This window comes from Lepeophtheirus salmonis, chromosome 13, assembly GCF_016086655.4.
Source record: "Lepeophtheirus salmonis chromosome 13, UVic_Lsal_1.4, whole genome shotgun sequence".
Taxonomy (NCBI): Eukaryota; Metazoa; Arthropoda; class Copepoda; order Siphonostomatoida; family Caligidae; genus Lepeophtheirus; species Lepeophtheirus salmonis.
The window spans coordinates 36,528,984-36,543,147 of record NC_052143.2 but is presented as its reverse complement, the minus strand read 5'-3'; the positions used below and the strand labels follow the sequence as shown (position 1 = coordinate 36,543,147).

At 31.8% G+C, this 14,164-nt stretch overlaps 1 protein-coding gene across 7 annotated transcripts; it reads right to left on the bottom strand.

Moving 5' to 3' along the window:
• Positions 1-6,238: 6,238 nt before the first annotated feature.
• Positions 6,239-13,171, bottom strand: LOC121127722 (matrix metalloproteinase-9). 7 transcript variants are annotated; one of them, XM_071893204.1, is made up of 7 exons: positions 13,149-13,171; positions 11,548-11,651; positions 10,839-11,009; positions 10,753-10,779; positions 7,643-7,810; positions 6,649-6,666; positions 6,239-6,587 (listed from the first exon to the last, which is right to left on the bottom strand). In XM_071893204.1, the coding sequence occupies exons 2-7, from the start codon at positions 11,588-11,590 to the stop codon at positions 6,418-6,420; spliced, it is 597 nt and encodes a 198-aa protein (XP_071749305.1). In that variant the 5' UTR covers positions 11,591-11,651; positions 13,149-13,171; the 3' UTR covers positions 6,239-6,417. The 7 variants fall into 7 exon arrangements, with proteins under 7 accessions (XP_071749305.1, XP_071749303.1, XP_071749307.1 ...); XM_071893202.1 differs by lacking the exon at positions 13,149-13,171 and adding an exon at positions 12,993-13,142; XM_071893206.1 differs by lacking the exon at positions 13,149-13,171 and adding an exon at positions 12,598-12,724.
• Positions 13,172-14,164: the final 993 nt, after the last annotated feature.

The following is a 14,164-nucleotide window of genomic DNA, read 5'->3' as shown; positions in this document are numbered from 1 at the left end:
TTTCCAGCCTATTACAAATTTAGGTACATTTTTTACTATTTCATCATCCTTTTGACTTAAAAATTTTGATATCGCCCAATTTGCGCCAACAAATTCTTACTGTGTTCGCTCCTCATGACACTGCGGTTGCCTCTCTTGCTTACAAACCTTCTGAGAGAGATAAGACACTCCGGAATACTCAAAGAATTGACCTTTTTCAAGTGAACGTCTAGAGTGATTATATCGGTAAATAAAAATGGGATAAACCCCCATTGTCTACAGAAGTTTGAGCAAGTAGTCTTGTAAATTCAGCTCTTACTTTAGGTAAATTGCCAATTATTTGTGCTTGAAGTCTTGGGAAAGACCTTTTATACCGACTACAATTCCTGAAATATGAAATAATCAATCTGTTACATCCGATGATCCAACAATGTTCACGTATAGATGTATTTACTATAGTTAAACGCGTATGAAGCAATCTTTGTGTTCATTTTCAATAAGTAATTTCGAAATTTTTGATTCCTTTGGGAGGAGGATTGGATCCCTTACTTCCATATTTCTAAGACGCCCTTCAACACGAATTAATTAATTGTTTGAATGAATAAATAATTAAGTAATCACTGCATGAAAGCACCTCCTGAGATTCTAATTTTTGGAAACGTGACAAAACAAATCGAATTTTACTTTACTAAGTTCATCTATAATTAGAACTCCAACTTTACATTCATCTCTTGATGTTAGATCAGGGATGGGCAACTTCCATGATAAAGATGAGCAATTTTTTTTACAACACGTCATTGGAGGGCCACATGACCACGGAATCAATGATATAAAGTGATTAATAACTTTTGCAGACAAAACTGCCGCTTCGAGTTCGAGTCTAGCTAAAGTAACTTCCCTGACAGACCCTAGTCTTATACGACTAACGATAAAATATAGATGAACTTCTCCGTTCGCACCACGCACTCAAAGATACGCAATAGCACCATATGCATTATTTGACGCATAAGAGAAAATGCAAATATCAAGTCAAGTGTTTTTATCTATGTGTGTGCTCACGCTTCAGGGTATTCTAAAATTTTGAAGTTTTTTCAAATCTTCATTCCAAAAGGTTCATGTTTTAGATATCTCTACAGGAACTTCCTCATCTCAATCATAATAACCTTACCATATATCTTGAAGTGTTACCTTTGTCAAGAATAATACTGTAATGTTCTACGAACACCACCAACAGACGGAAGCAACGGACCGGAGTAAAATCAATAAGAACACCTTTGGATTGGGGGTACAATCATACACTAAAACATATATTCTGTAAGGGATTACATTTAAAAGGATGTACATACTATAAAACTATTAAAATATACCAACTCGTAAAAACAAGGTACCTACCTATCTATTTAAAACAAATCCCTACGTCATGATTTAAAAGTAAATAAAAGACAATACATAATAAATACTGCGCTATAAAATCCCTTGGAGTCAAAATATTTAGCCACTCTGATAAAATGATGCGTTTTTCTGAGTCCAGTTAATTATGTTCGCGACATGCCATCTCTTTTTCAGAATCTGGTAGCTTATATTCATACTCGAGCTATGTTCAGAATCTCTTCATGAGATTCTGGTGGCTCATGTTCAGGAATACTCCTTCATCTTCGGAGTCGAGCTTTTTATTTTCCAGACATTCGGTATCTTCTACCGATTCGGGTGGTTCATTTTCTGAATTTTCTATCTCATCAACTACAGATTTTTGCATGGAAGCAAGCACTTTGAATAACTCAACTCATATAGATCCAATATTAAGATCTTGAAGTTGAGTACAACAAGTGAGGCATTAGTCGTTCATAAATGATTGAAAACATAAAGCAAAAACTTAAATTCTCAAAATTTAAGTCCACTACAGAAGATATTATTGTTGTAATTTACAAAAACATTTGAAAGATTACAATACATTGTAGGGAGTGATTTTTTTTAATATATGTTGTTACTTTGATATTTCCTATATGTAATGTATTATGTAGAATAAAGAATGTATTCTGAAGATTCCATTATTACTGAATAAAAATAGTATGGAGTCTTATTAGTTTCCTCACAGCTTCGGCTTGATCTCAACGGCTTAGACTTTCGAATGCACGAACCTTTGTCGTATTAATCATTTGCTACAGGCAAAAACGATCTAAAAAATGAAAGTTGCGTTAAATCTAAAATAAAAATCGGTCAAAAAAAAACCGTACACATAAAAGAAGAGAAGCCCAAACTTCTTTGAGGCCATCAGTTATTCTACCTCTATATGGGAAACTTGAGAGAGGTGAAATAATCCCTAATCTTATGTTTATTACTTCAGACTCTTGAAGTATTTTTAGATTTTAAATGAACTTAAACAAAACATTAATATACTTATATATATATATATAAAATAAGAAATAACGATTATAAAAAATAAGTCAAAGGTCTTTAAAGCAACCATTACCTTAAATTAAGCAAAAATAATATATAAATACTAGCACAAACACGCTATCTTAAAAATATTTTATTTATATTTAGCTTGTTTATGTTAAAATTCTAAACTAAAACGATCTATTATATACTATAATTATATAATAGGTAAATTTATATTGTATAACCTCCTTGTATATTAAATTTTTTGCTGTTTTGTCTCCATTTGAAGTAAATATAATCAAACTTGTACCTCCTTTATACACTCTTGAATATGCAACACATAATTGACTATGTGAAAATATTAATTTTGGTAAATATAAAGTATTTTTTCAAATGTTTGACCCAGTGATTTATTTATTGTCATTGGCATTTCTAGCTTGCCATGTTCCTTCTTCAACCATAATGAAGATTAAAGAAACATACTAAGATTAACTCCCTCATTCTCTTCCTAGTTCGCTTTTTTAATTCGAATTTTATATACATTCTTTTATTACAGTAATTCGTTTTTGGATTTTTTTGGATTAAAAAAAAACAAAACTTTGAAACACGGGGAATCGATCTTGTTTTATGAAAAAAAAATCAACTTATTAGAGAAAAATAAAACGTCTCCTCCAGAGTCCAGGAATTTGGTATGATCAGAATTAAACATACCCTGACGTATGTAACTTGAAAAAACAACTTTTATTTTACATCTAAAGTCTATATTTGTCTCCGGTTTTGTAATATATTCGTTTTTATCATTGTTTTTTTAAGCAGTACTACATCAAACACAATCACACACATATAAATTACTTTAATGTAAGTAAAGTATGTAGGATAATTGAAATAGAAAAGCAATAAATAAATTTGAAAGGTTACGTTGACGACTTCGATGACTTGAATTGTTCCGAAAATTTCAAAAGTATTCAATAAGGTGTCCAGTGATCGATGTTTGCATTTTATTTCGAAAATATCCGGCTCGAAGAACTAAATGTTAGAAAACCTTCAACTGCCGTAATTCCCTTCTTTACCATTTTGACAGAACATTAATTATTTAATAAAAGTCGACTGTAATTATTTCTTACATAGCATAATATATTCTATTTATTTTCCTAGCAGTATATGGAAGTCAAAGTGCACACTGATTAAAATCTTCTCTCAACTTTAATAGTAGAGAATACCTTTAAATGTTTAATTATGAAAATTCAATGTAGAATGGGCATTTAAAAAAAAAATACACATGGTAACCCTGACAATTTGAAGAATGTTTTCGAGGAGAGAAGGAATAATGCTCATGACGTTTCATTAGATCAGCTACAATCAACTGTTACAAGGGACGAAGGAGAGAAGGAAATAAATATGGGCATTTGCTTGAATTATTCCGATATCGATCTCCAATTCTACTTTGAGTCCAATAAGGACTTAAAATAAAAACTCTGCAACAAATCTTTAGGGTTACACTCCGTCTTTTATGAGTATACACAAATGTTCAATCTAGTTTTCAATATAATTGAATCTATTTAGGAAAGGATGTTCACTACATAGGAGTTAAATAATAATGAAAACTCTGAATGAAAAGATAATTCATTCTTCAGTGTCCCAATTCCAAAAAAAAAAACGGGCCAACTAAAAATACACCGGATGTTCTATCAATGTCAATATTACTCCAATCATAACCCAGTCTTGCCATACATTATTTATACAAATACTATACTACAAATCACTCACTCATTAATGAGTGAACAAGAAATCCATATTTCCGCTAATAAAGTGAAGGGCATTCGTCTCCTGGAGTAGGTTCTCATCTAATAAATTCATCAATGTTCCTTCATTTCAAAGAATTGGAGTAACTCTGCTCCGGTTCTGCTCTGCCTCTACAATCATGACCATGCGGTGTATTTTTCTTTCATCTATTGTTATTAATTTGCCTTAGTTGAATCTTGCCTGAGCATGATTTAAAGCAACTGACTCTACATAAACAACCCATGGGCTAGGGGTTCATTTTTGAAGTATTTGGAGGGATCTAAATAATTTTATCTCAGAGCTCTGCGTTGTCCCTGGCTATACCAAAAATCGATATATTATTTAATGATGTTAAGTATATTTGGTATATAGTTCTTCCCAACTATGGAATTAGGATCCATTCAAATTCAACCAATTAACGTTCAGACACCCTTATTAGGAGGAAGAAGTAAAAAATCGACAGTTAATAACAAAATACACCGTATATTTTTGTGTTAAGGATTTAACCCTCTGTTAAAGCTTTAAAGTTAAGTACAGAAACGAAACCACGCGATCAATATTTGTAGAAGCTAGTGATACCTGTTTTGTCCGCTAGGAGCGTTGAATATTTCTTCATAACTATCTGCCCATCCTCCATGAATTCACGCTTTTAACGGAATTAAGAAGGCGAGTTCTGGAGAGGGAATAAAAGTCTGAATACAGCATAAATCAAAAATGATATAGTGAAGTCATCTGTGGTTTCATTAAAAGTACCATCTTGCAAGGGAAAAAGTCGTGTCCGAGAACATGTATCTCCTTAAGCTATCAGGCACGGTTTGTTACTTTGTTTTGAAGCTTTAATGACGACTAACTTATAGCACTAACTTACAGCTCTGATGACAGAGAAGAGACCGAAGGAAATAAGTAAAGACATTGGCAAGAACTAATTTGATGTTAATCCTTAATTCTACTCTGAATCAAACAAGGATTCCGTAACAAATCCACAATCCTCTCCGTTTTTTATTAGCAGACTCGAATGTTCAATCCGGTTTTCAATATAATTTAATCTATTTTGGAAAGGAAGTTCAACACTCAAGAACTACATAATAATGACAACAGCTATATAAAAGAAAATTCATTCTTAAGTTTAGCAGTTCCAAAAAAAAACGTCACTTGTTCAAAAAATAAAATTTTGGTGTTTAAGGGCACATATAATATCTTCTAACATTTACAGAGTTTTCATGAAATTATTTCATTCTAATATGAAGCGTATTACAGGCCCCTTTTCAGCTGTAGGTGTACATTTTACTATTGGATAAACTTATTTCATGACATTGTAGTAATTTCTTAGTTCTTCTACCGCATTTGTTGGGGGAGCCCTTGAGCCTTCGCTTAAAGGTTTCTAGTATTATATGCTACAACTACATATAAGAGTGTTAGCTTTTTAGGAGTGCGATTAGAAAAGGAAAAACAGTTGATGCGTGTTCTTTCTTCTTTTTTATTCATTATTTAATAAATATGTGTGTGTTAACATCTCCCTCTGAGAGAAGAATTATCACCTAACTTTGGTGTAAATTGTTTTAAAATGCACAATGAAATAAATATATTGAAATATAATAATGATATTTTCCCTGCACTAATGATATTTTGAATATAAAAGTATCTCCTCTTAATAGCAATAATTAATTTTTCCCTCCAAAATCATAAACAGGCAGCTGATATTAACAAGGGTATTAATTCATGTGTACCATATATATCGCTCCCGCCTTTTCCTCGCGCTCTTACAAAAAAACAATACTATATATGGTTAATAGAAATACAAGGTTAGACCATCATGTAATCGGGCTTGCTAGAATTCTCAATCTGATGTATTGTACCGACTGCTGGGCAAGACAGGCAGATTTTGAGATCATCATAGCCCCTTATAGTCTATGACATCACTATTACTAGAATTTTAAATTTAATGTATCGTACCGACTGTTGGGAAAGAAAAACAGATTTTGAACAAACACGCAACCACTCATCTATTATGACGTCAATATTAAAAGCGTGGTGGAAGTCAAACATCAGTCGTACACGCGTTATGGTATAACCTTGGTGTAAGCTAATATTAAATATATATTATAATTGATGTATATTTCAGTTTATATGACCGACAAAAGTTAGTATTAGATTTTTGATACATTACATAATGAAATTAATTATGTTTCCATTTATGAATTCGAAACTAGGACTTATTTACTATTTGGAAAAAATATGTTTATAATACGTCTGAACGTGTTTCTTAATAATTGTTCTCTAAATTTTACATTTACTGTTACAATATCTATAATAACCATGGTATTGCCCATGGTAGGTTACCGTTGCACACCATGGAAAAGAACTATCCACAGAAGTACAAGATGTATACTTAACATTTTTGTATATAAAAGGAAATGTGCATAACTTATCGTCAGTTGTTCCACAGTCTAAATATAAAAATTGTAATTATAATGGAGCACTTACCGATAATAATATTTATGTTATTACCTTGTAAGTTTAGAAAGGCTGTAATACAAAAGTAGATTAAAGCAAAAAAAAATGAATAAATGTAATATTATTATTTATTAATTAAATTTTTTTATACTTCATTACTTCTTTCAAAAAGACAAGATACTTAAAGTTAAAACGTATGATTATACGTTCTAGCTATCATTCAATATTTTCGTCGTTCTTACGAGGGAGGTCTGAAAAGTTTCCGACCTAACAAAATTACAAGACCTTTCTTCTGAATTTTTATTTTTCAACATAGTATCCATGAAACTTTACTCACTTCTCCCAGAGATGATCCCATCTCTGCAACCCGTCCAAGTAGTACTCGGCCTGTTCTCAGCAAAATAATTGTTTGTGAAGGTTCATTCAATTACTACTTTGGAATGACAATACAACACAAATCAAAGATGAGTTGGATTCAGTGAATTTGTACCATCATTTACAGGTGGATAATCGATTTTGTGCATTTTTTCAAAAATAATCACACCAACTCACTCAAACGACTACTATATAACAACTGTGCTTTCAAAATGATTGAAACTTTGGTGAGTAACTATCAACAGATGCTAAATAGATGTGACAAGCTTTTATCTACGAGTGCTGCCATCTTCACATTGAGATCGGAAACTTTTCAGACCACACTCCTAAAGTAAAAAGATAGCTAGAACCGTAGGAAGGAAAGACTGGTGATTGGACCGTTGAATGGTAAAAAAGATCTTAACGATTAAAAACAAAAAGACTGAAAAGAGGGGAGACTGATTAGGAAATCAGTCCTAGGACCGATCCAACACTACCCAATCGCCTTCCATATCCCTTTGTCTTATCTTCATTAGGCTAAATAATTAGTGAGAATGTTCTAACCTTCTTTGAAAGCTGGATAGTTAATTCCATAATTTGTTAATATCTTAGCAACTAATGAAATAACACAACCCAAAAATCGGATACAGAAAGTTTGTGACAAAGTAAAAGAGGATTAAAAAGTCCTACTTACGTCCACAACCTGCAGAACAGGTTCCGTAGGAAGTATACTCATTTCCAGCCCCAACTGACGTGGCACACCAGTACGAGGATCCATAATCTGCAGCTGTACACCTCCAGTATAGTGTTCCGTGGTACGCAAATGGAAATACGCAGTCAATTCCATCAACAGTTTTGCAAGCTAAAACCGAAGAGTATAAATTCCATTAATTGATTCATGGCAAATTTAAAGGATATCAGTGCAGTTCCAATACTCGTTGGTTTGCATTCAATACTCACATAAAAATTTATCACAATACATTGGTTACATAAAACGTTATTTTGGTAATTTTTAAAGCAGGATTACAAATAAAGTTGTGTAGTGATTTAGGTGAATCTTTGTAGGAATATTATATATGTTAACAGTAAAATACCATTGGCTTTTGAGACATCAAGGTCAAAGATAAGGTCACCAAAAACAAATATAGATAAATAACACAAATTTTACCTCAGGACATTTTGCCTTAAGCCATTTCGCCTCAGGATATTTTGACTTAAAGTAATTTTCCTTTAAGGATGGTTCGTTTTAATATATAAATGTATGAGCTTTATAAGCCGTTATTGCTTATTTTTGTTTGAAATTGGTGTTCCCTTTGAATTTTCTAATTCAAAATATGTAATATTCATTGCTATAAAAGGAATCTAATGATTGTTTTCTGTTGTAATAATTATGGAATGATACTTCTGCCTAATAATATGCTTGTTCGTCAATCCATGAGTCTTTCCTAGAATGGATAATCCGTCATGACTGAGGATAATTACTAATGGAGAAGTGTATAGCAATTATTTTATTCGAATCGTTGCCATGTTTATTTATTTTCGTTTCATTATACTAATTTTATCACTTACTTTGTCACTGGTTCGAATTCATTATATGGTGAGATTTTGTTGTTGTACCCATTGAAATTTTGGAGCCTAGTTCCATCATTTTTTCAACAGAAAACAACAATTTAATGCGTTCTATAGTTACACATATTACATATTTTGATTTCAAAATGAAGCATCAATTTTTACCAAAAATGACATATGAATCTATTCTATTTATATATTAAGGGGAAATGGTTTAAGGCAAAATTACTTAGCGCCTCTTTTTATTACTAGGAAAATTATTTTAGCCCGAGGTTTGAATTCTCTAGAATACTGACTTTTATTATTATTTTATATTTACATTTTATTAGATATGAACACTAATGTATATTGTTCAAAAGTGTAAAAAAAATTGGAATGCCGGTGAGCGTATATTTAAGGAAGTGTACAGGATGCACAAACTATCTATGCCGCCAATTTAGCACGCTCTCTTGGGCAAACGCCGGCTCTTAGAGAGCTGATATGTTTTTGTTTGTTCTTGTTAAATAGCTTGTTCAAACTTGCACCAGTTGTAAAAAAATTGATAAATTATTTGTCCCAAATATTTAGGGAAGGCACGGAGCCGATGCAGGAGTGAAATTTGGAATTTGAGGCCTTTAAAAGGTGATTTTGAGGGAAAATCAATGCGGGCAGAGTCTCAAATGCCTGCTAGACAATTTTGACAACTTCATCTCAATGGACTTTTTCCTTCCAAACTGGCATGATCCGACGGATTTTCTTGTGCGGGGCTCGATCGAACAACAAACCAACAAAATCCCCTGTATTACCAAAGTTGGATCACGAAATAATTCAAGAATTTGGGCGAAGGCCTGCTTGCACTGTCGGCCTCGTATAGAGACTCTAATTGAGGCTGGAGGTGATTTTATTGAATAAAATAAATCAAAATCCATCAAGCTTTCATAATCTTGTTTTATTTTTCTATAATACTGATGATTAATTATCTAGGTATGATATAGATCTAGTCATATCTTTATCTACTTTAATTCATTGAAAGATAATAGGTCAACGTTTTGAAGAATGTTCCTCAAAAAATATTTTTCCTTCTAATTTTCTTAGCAAACTCAATGTTTTAAACAGTTGCAAGCATCCCTTCACCATTGTTTCCCGGGTGGCATTCAAATGCAATTTGCAAAAAAAAAAAAAAAACCTACAAGCTTGCATAGTCAATAAAGTCAGATCTAAAAATATGAAGACCTCTCAAAAATTAATGGAGTCGTACTTTTAACATATATTCCTACAATGCTTCATCATCCAAATTAATCTGAAAGAGTAATACTGGACAATTTGCAACATTAATTAGAACTGACTCAATAAAATTATAATAACTCAAATGTATTGTCAGTGCGTGTTTGATAGATTCTATCTACTAATCCCCCCAAAAAAAAAAAAAAAAATATGCAAAAGATAAAACACATGTGTTCACAGGCTTCATACAATGATGGCGCTTTTTTAATTCACCCATTTTCAGAAAGTAACAACCAGTGGTGTAGTGTTCCTTATTTAGGACCTCGGTCCAGTTCAGCCTCATTTTTCGGTCCTTACAGAAGATAAAATTGATCCCTTGTGATGTCAATGAGAGCGTTTTTTCTTTTTAAATTATTCCGTTATAAAAAAGAATAAATTATAAAGTAATTAATAATATTGTATTATAATGATAAAAAATATTCTTTTTAGCAAGATATATGCAATAATCTTAATACAAATTAGATACGTCTCATTTGTCTTAATAAACCATCGATATTTTGACAAAAACATTGATAGGAACGACAGTTAAGGACCCATCCCAAGAACCGATAGGACTGGTCCGAATAAATAAGGACCGACACACCACTAGCAACAACTTTCAAAAGACAGCTGTCAAAATTTCATAACTGTTTGTTTATTTAGTTTTTTTTTTAGTTATTGTGGCTAGTGGGACGCTACTTTTGATATTTCCAAAGCCCTTGATCCAAAACTATTTCGTGTTGTAATTTTACGCTGCTTCTTGATGGGGAAAAAGTACCTTTCAAGCCAATTAATAGCTTAAAATGTGTTATGGGGACTCTGCAATATATTGCAACAAAAATATTGCTCCTCTAAATAAATACTTTTTCTTTTCAAAATCAGTTTTTAAAAAAGCTGACAATAATGTCTGATTTCTTTGGATGTTAGCGCAAAGATCATGTATAAATTATCTCCCTTCTCCCTAACTACATACAATTAAAAATATTGACTCACTTCCAGGTATCGTCCTTGTTGGAGACTCTGTAAGGACAAAAGAATACAAAATCGTATGAAAATATAGTCTATTATCAAATAATTACCTGCACAACCTGGAGAGCAATAATCGTACTTATTATAATTTAGCCATTCGTCTACTGAGGTAGCACACCAGGGTAAGGTCAAATTGTTTCTTATACATCCATTGTATTTTGTTCCTAAATATTTGAACGGGAAAATACAGGGTCCAGTGGGGGTTTCACAAGTATGAGAGGCTAATAGACAATAGTATAAGAAAATTTTAATATTTCCTTTCTGAAAATGTAAAAAAAAATGCACGCTATACGCGGATCATCAAACTTTCTCAAGCTGTTTTGTTACATAATAAAGGTTTTAGAAGAATACTTTTTATAGGTTAAAAAAAGTCTATCACAATTATTTAATGCAAAATCACTAAAAGGTTCTTCTAGTATCCATATTCACTAAGTAAAGAGTGTTTCCCTTTTTTCATAATTTGATTGATATATGCGACCTAAAGATACCTCATAGAGCAATACAATTTTTCATAGGTAATTTTTATACCATATGACAACTTTTCCGCACTAGCCGTAATCTAATTCGAAATAAGTTGAAAATAAAACCGCTCAAATGTACCCCTCTGATAATAAAAAACCTTTATTATTTTCATTCAAAATTCAACTGGAATCGAATGATACTTGCTCTCAAAATGATAAAATAACGGTTTGTTAAACCTTTATTTTATCATTTTGTATCAGACCTCGTATATGGTTTGAAAGCTATAAAAATACTTACAAGCCAAGGACAAAAATGGAAGGATGAGGACTGAAAACATCATTTTTTTACTTCTTGTCTCTTTAGATTCTGGAATACGAATTATTATAGGATAAGCCTTAGATCTGCAAAAAAAAAAAACTTTTAATGAAATGGAAAAAGTGCAACAAATAGCAAGATTTATCAATTAATTGTCATTGGGGAAAACTGCACTGGAGAAAGTTTACCTGTGTATAAAATTTTCCATAATTTACTAACAAAATCTGAATACCTCGACGAAAAACTTGTTTTGTGCAACAACAGAGCCAGCAAGCACGTTAAAACCACCACCGACGATTCACAAAGCATTTAGGGCCTTCCAATTACTCCAAAATGAACCCCGAACCAATGGATCGTTTAAGATACCAGCAGGGACACCATATCACAAAGCATTTATACCCCCTCCAAATACTTCACAACGAACTAAGGTAATTGGCAATTTTCTCTAGGGGCATCTATATGCAATAATTAGTTCCCTCATTTGTAAAAAAGTGCTCATGGGGACGTAGATTATTTATGAAGATATGTATCTACATTTCATAATTATAAATTCTTCAAACTAGAACCAAGCAAGGGAAGGATAACCCAATGCTCGGAACAACGTTTTTATTTATGAAAAGAATATAAATCTCAATTTCATATGATGGAAACTCACTTTTACAAGAGTTCAATCAAGACAATTTTATAGATAATACGATATTAGCTGGGTAGTATACACATTAATCAATTATCAATTTATATAAGTATTACGCCATTGATAATTTTGGCAAGAATTAATCCGATGTTATGAACAATTATACCGTCCAAAAAATCAATGTATAACTTAACAAATCTGTACCCCCTCTGTCCTTTACTTGCACAGACGAATATTCAGTCAGGTTTAAAATATAATTGAATCTATTTAGGAAAGGAAATTCACTACTCAGGAATTAAATAATAACTACAACTGCTAAGAAAAACAAAAATCATTCTTCAAATTACCAATTCCGTAAAAAAAACAAGGCCAGCTAAAAAAAAAATTAGACGATTTACATTGCTATCTATAATATACAACGGTCCACAGGTTGTTTAGGCGAACTTCTGTGCCCCAAAGCAGTTGGTTAAACTCCACATCCACCGCGTTTCTAAGCATCAACAATGTTGGTTTACGATGATATTAAACACAACATTTTTTTTTTTCTTTTCACAATGATAATGTATACCACCACGACTTTACCTCGCAACGATATTCCCCCAAACTTTTTACCACAATCATTTTACAGTGAATCTAAAATGACTGATATTGTCAACATACGCTATAAACATGTGTACCAACATAATAAAAAAATATATTTGTCAATTGAATTTGGAAATTAAAAATAATATGTTTTTTTTATCCTAGAAGTACAAGGTATACAATACAATCTACATACATATATGCCACATACCTCAAAGAAGACCAAACAGTTGGTAAACGTGATAACCTACAATACGTAGAACTACGTTTTTTTGTAGTTCTTGTTGTATTTAAGTAAGAATAATTCACTATAACATAACTATCTTATTTCACATAAATTATACAAAGTTATAAAACGAAATATTACCAAAGTTGGATATCACATAACATTAGGTTTTTATATGATATAAGTATTCATGACAACCCTTGTACCGTATACTGTACAAGGGGATGTGTGCAAAGAAAAAACTAAGTATAGCAATTAGAAAAGGAACAGTCGATGCGTGTGCCCTTTCTTCTATTTTATTTATTATTTAACATATGTGTGTGTGTGTTAACATCTCCCTCTAAAAGAAGAATTATCGCCTAACTTTGATGTGAATTGTTTTACAAATGTATAATATAATAAATACAAGCAGCTGATATAAACAAAGGTCTTAATTCAGGTGTACCATATGTCTTGCTCCTGGCTACTCCTCGCACTCTTATAAAAAAAATCTAAGTTTACGTACCTAAATTAAGAGATGATCTTTGAATTATGCAACCACTTTTTAAAAATGACACCTACAAAAGTGATGTATTGGATCTCTGATCCTTGTCATGAGTCCTCTTGGCTTGAAGTCTGTAACATTTCATAAAAAAAGTTACAAAAAAGTCCGCTTTAAGTATTTCTTTATGAAGTCGACACCATTTGGACTCAGTCCCAGAGCCGTTTTCTATATGGGACCCTGTGCTGTGTATAATTTTAAATATAGTCACCGAGAATACATTTTTACAAAAAGGCGATTAATAATTGGAAGGAACAAACTTTTATAGCAAGAAAGGGCAGTTTAACAAAATAAATCTAAAAAAAACCCGCCAATTAATGAAATGTAAACAAATTTATTAAAGCCTGTAAAAATAAAAATAAAGATAGACTTTATCTAATAAAATCCATTGAAAAAAAAAAGGCATTGCATTTATTGTCTAAAAAGTGAAATAATTTTTAAAAAAAAATCAATTTACAAAATGAATGAATGAAAAGGGCTTTATCTTGCTCATTCTAAAACTGCCTTTGCTCGAGCTTGCTGTTAACTTTAGGTAATTGTCATTTATACACATCATTCGTGTAAATAGATAAATAGATTGAATTATATTAAAAGCCTGATTGAATATTAGCGTGTG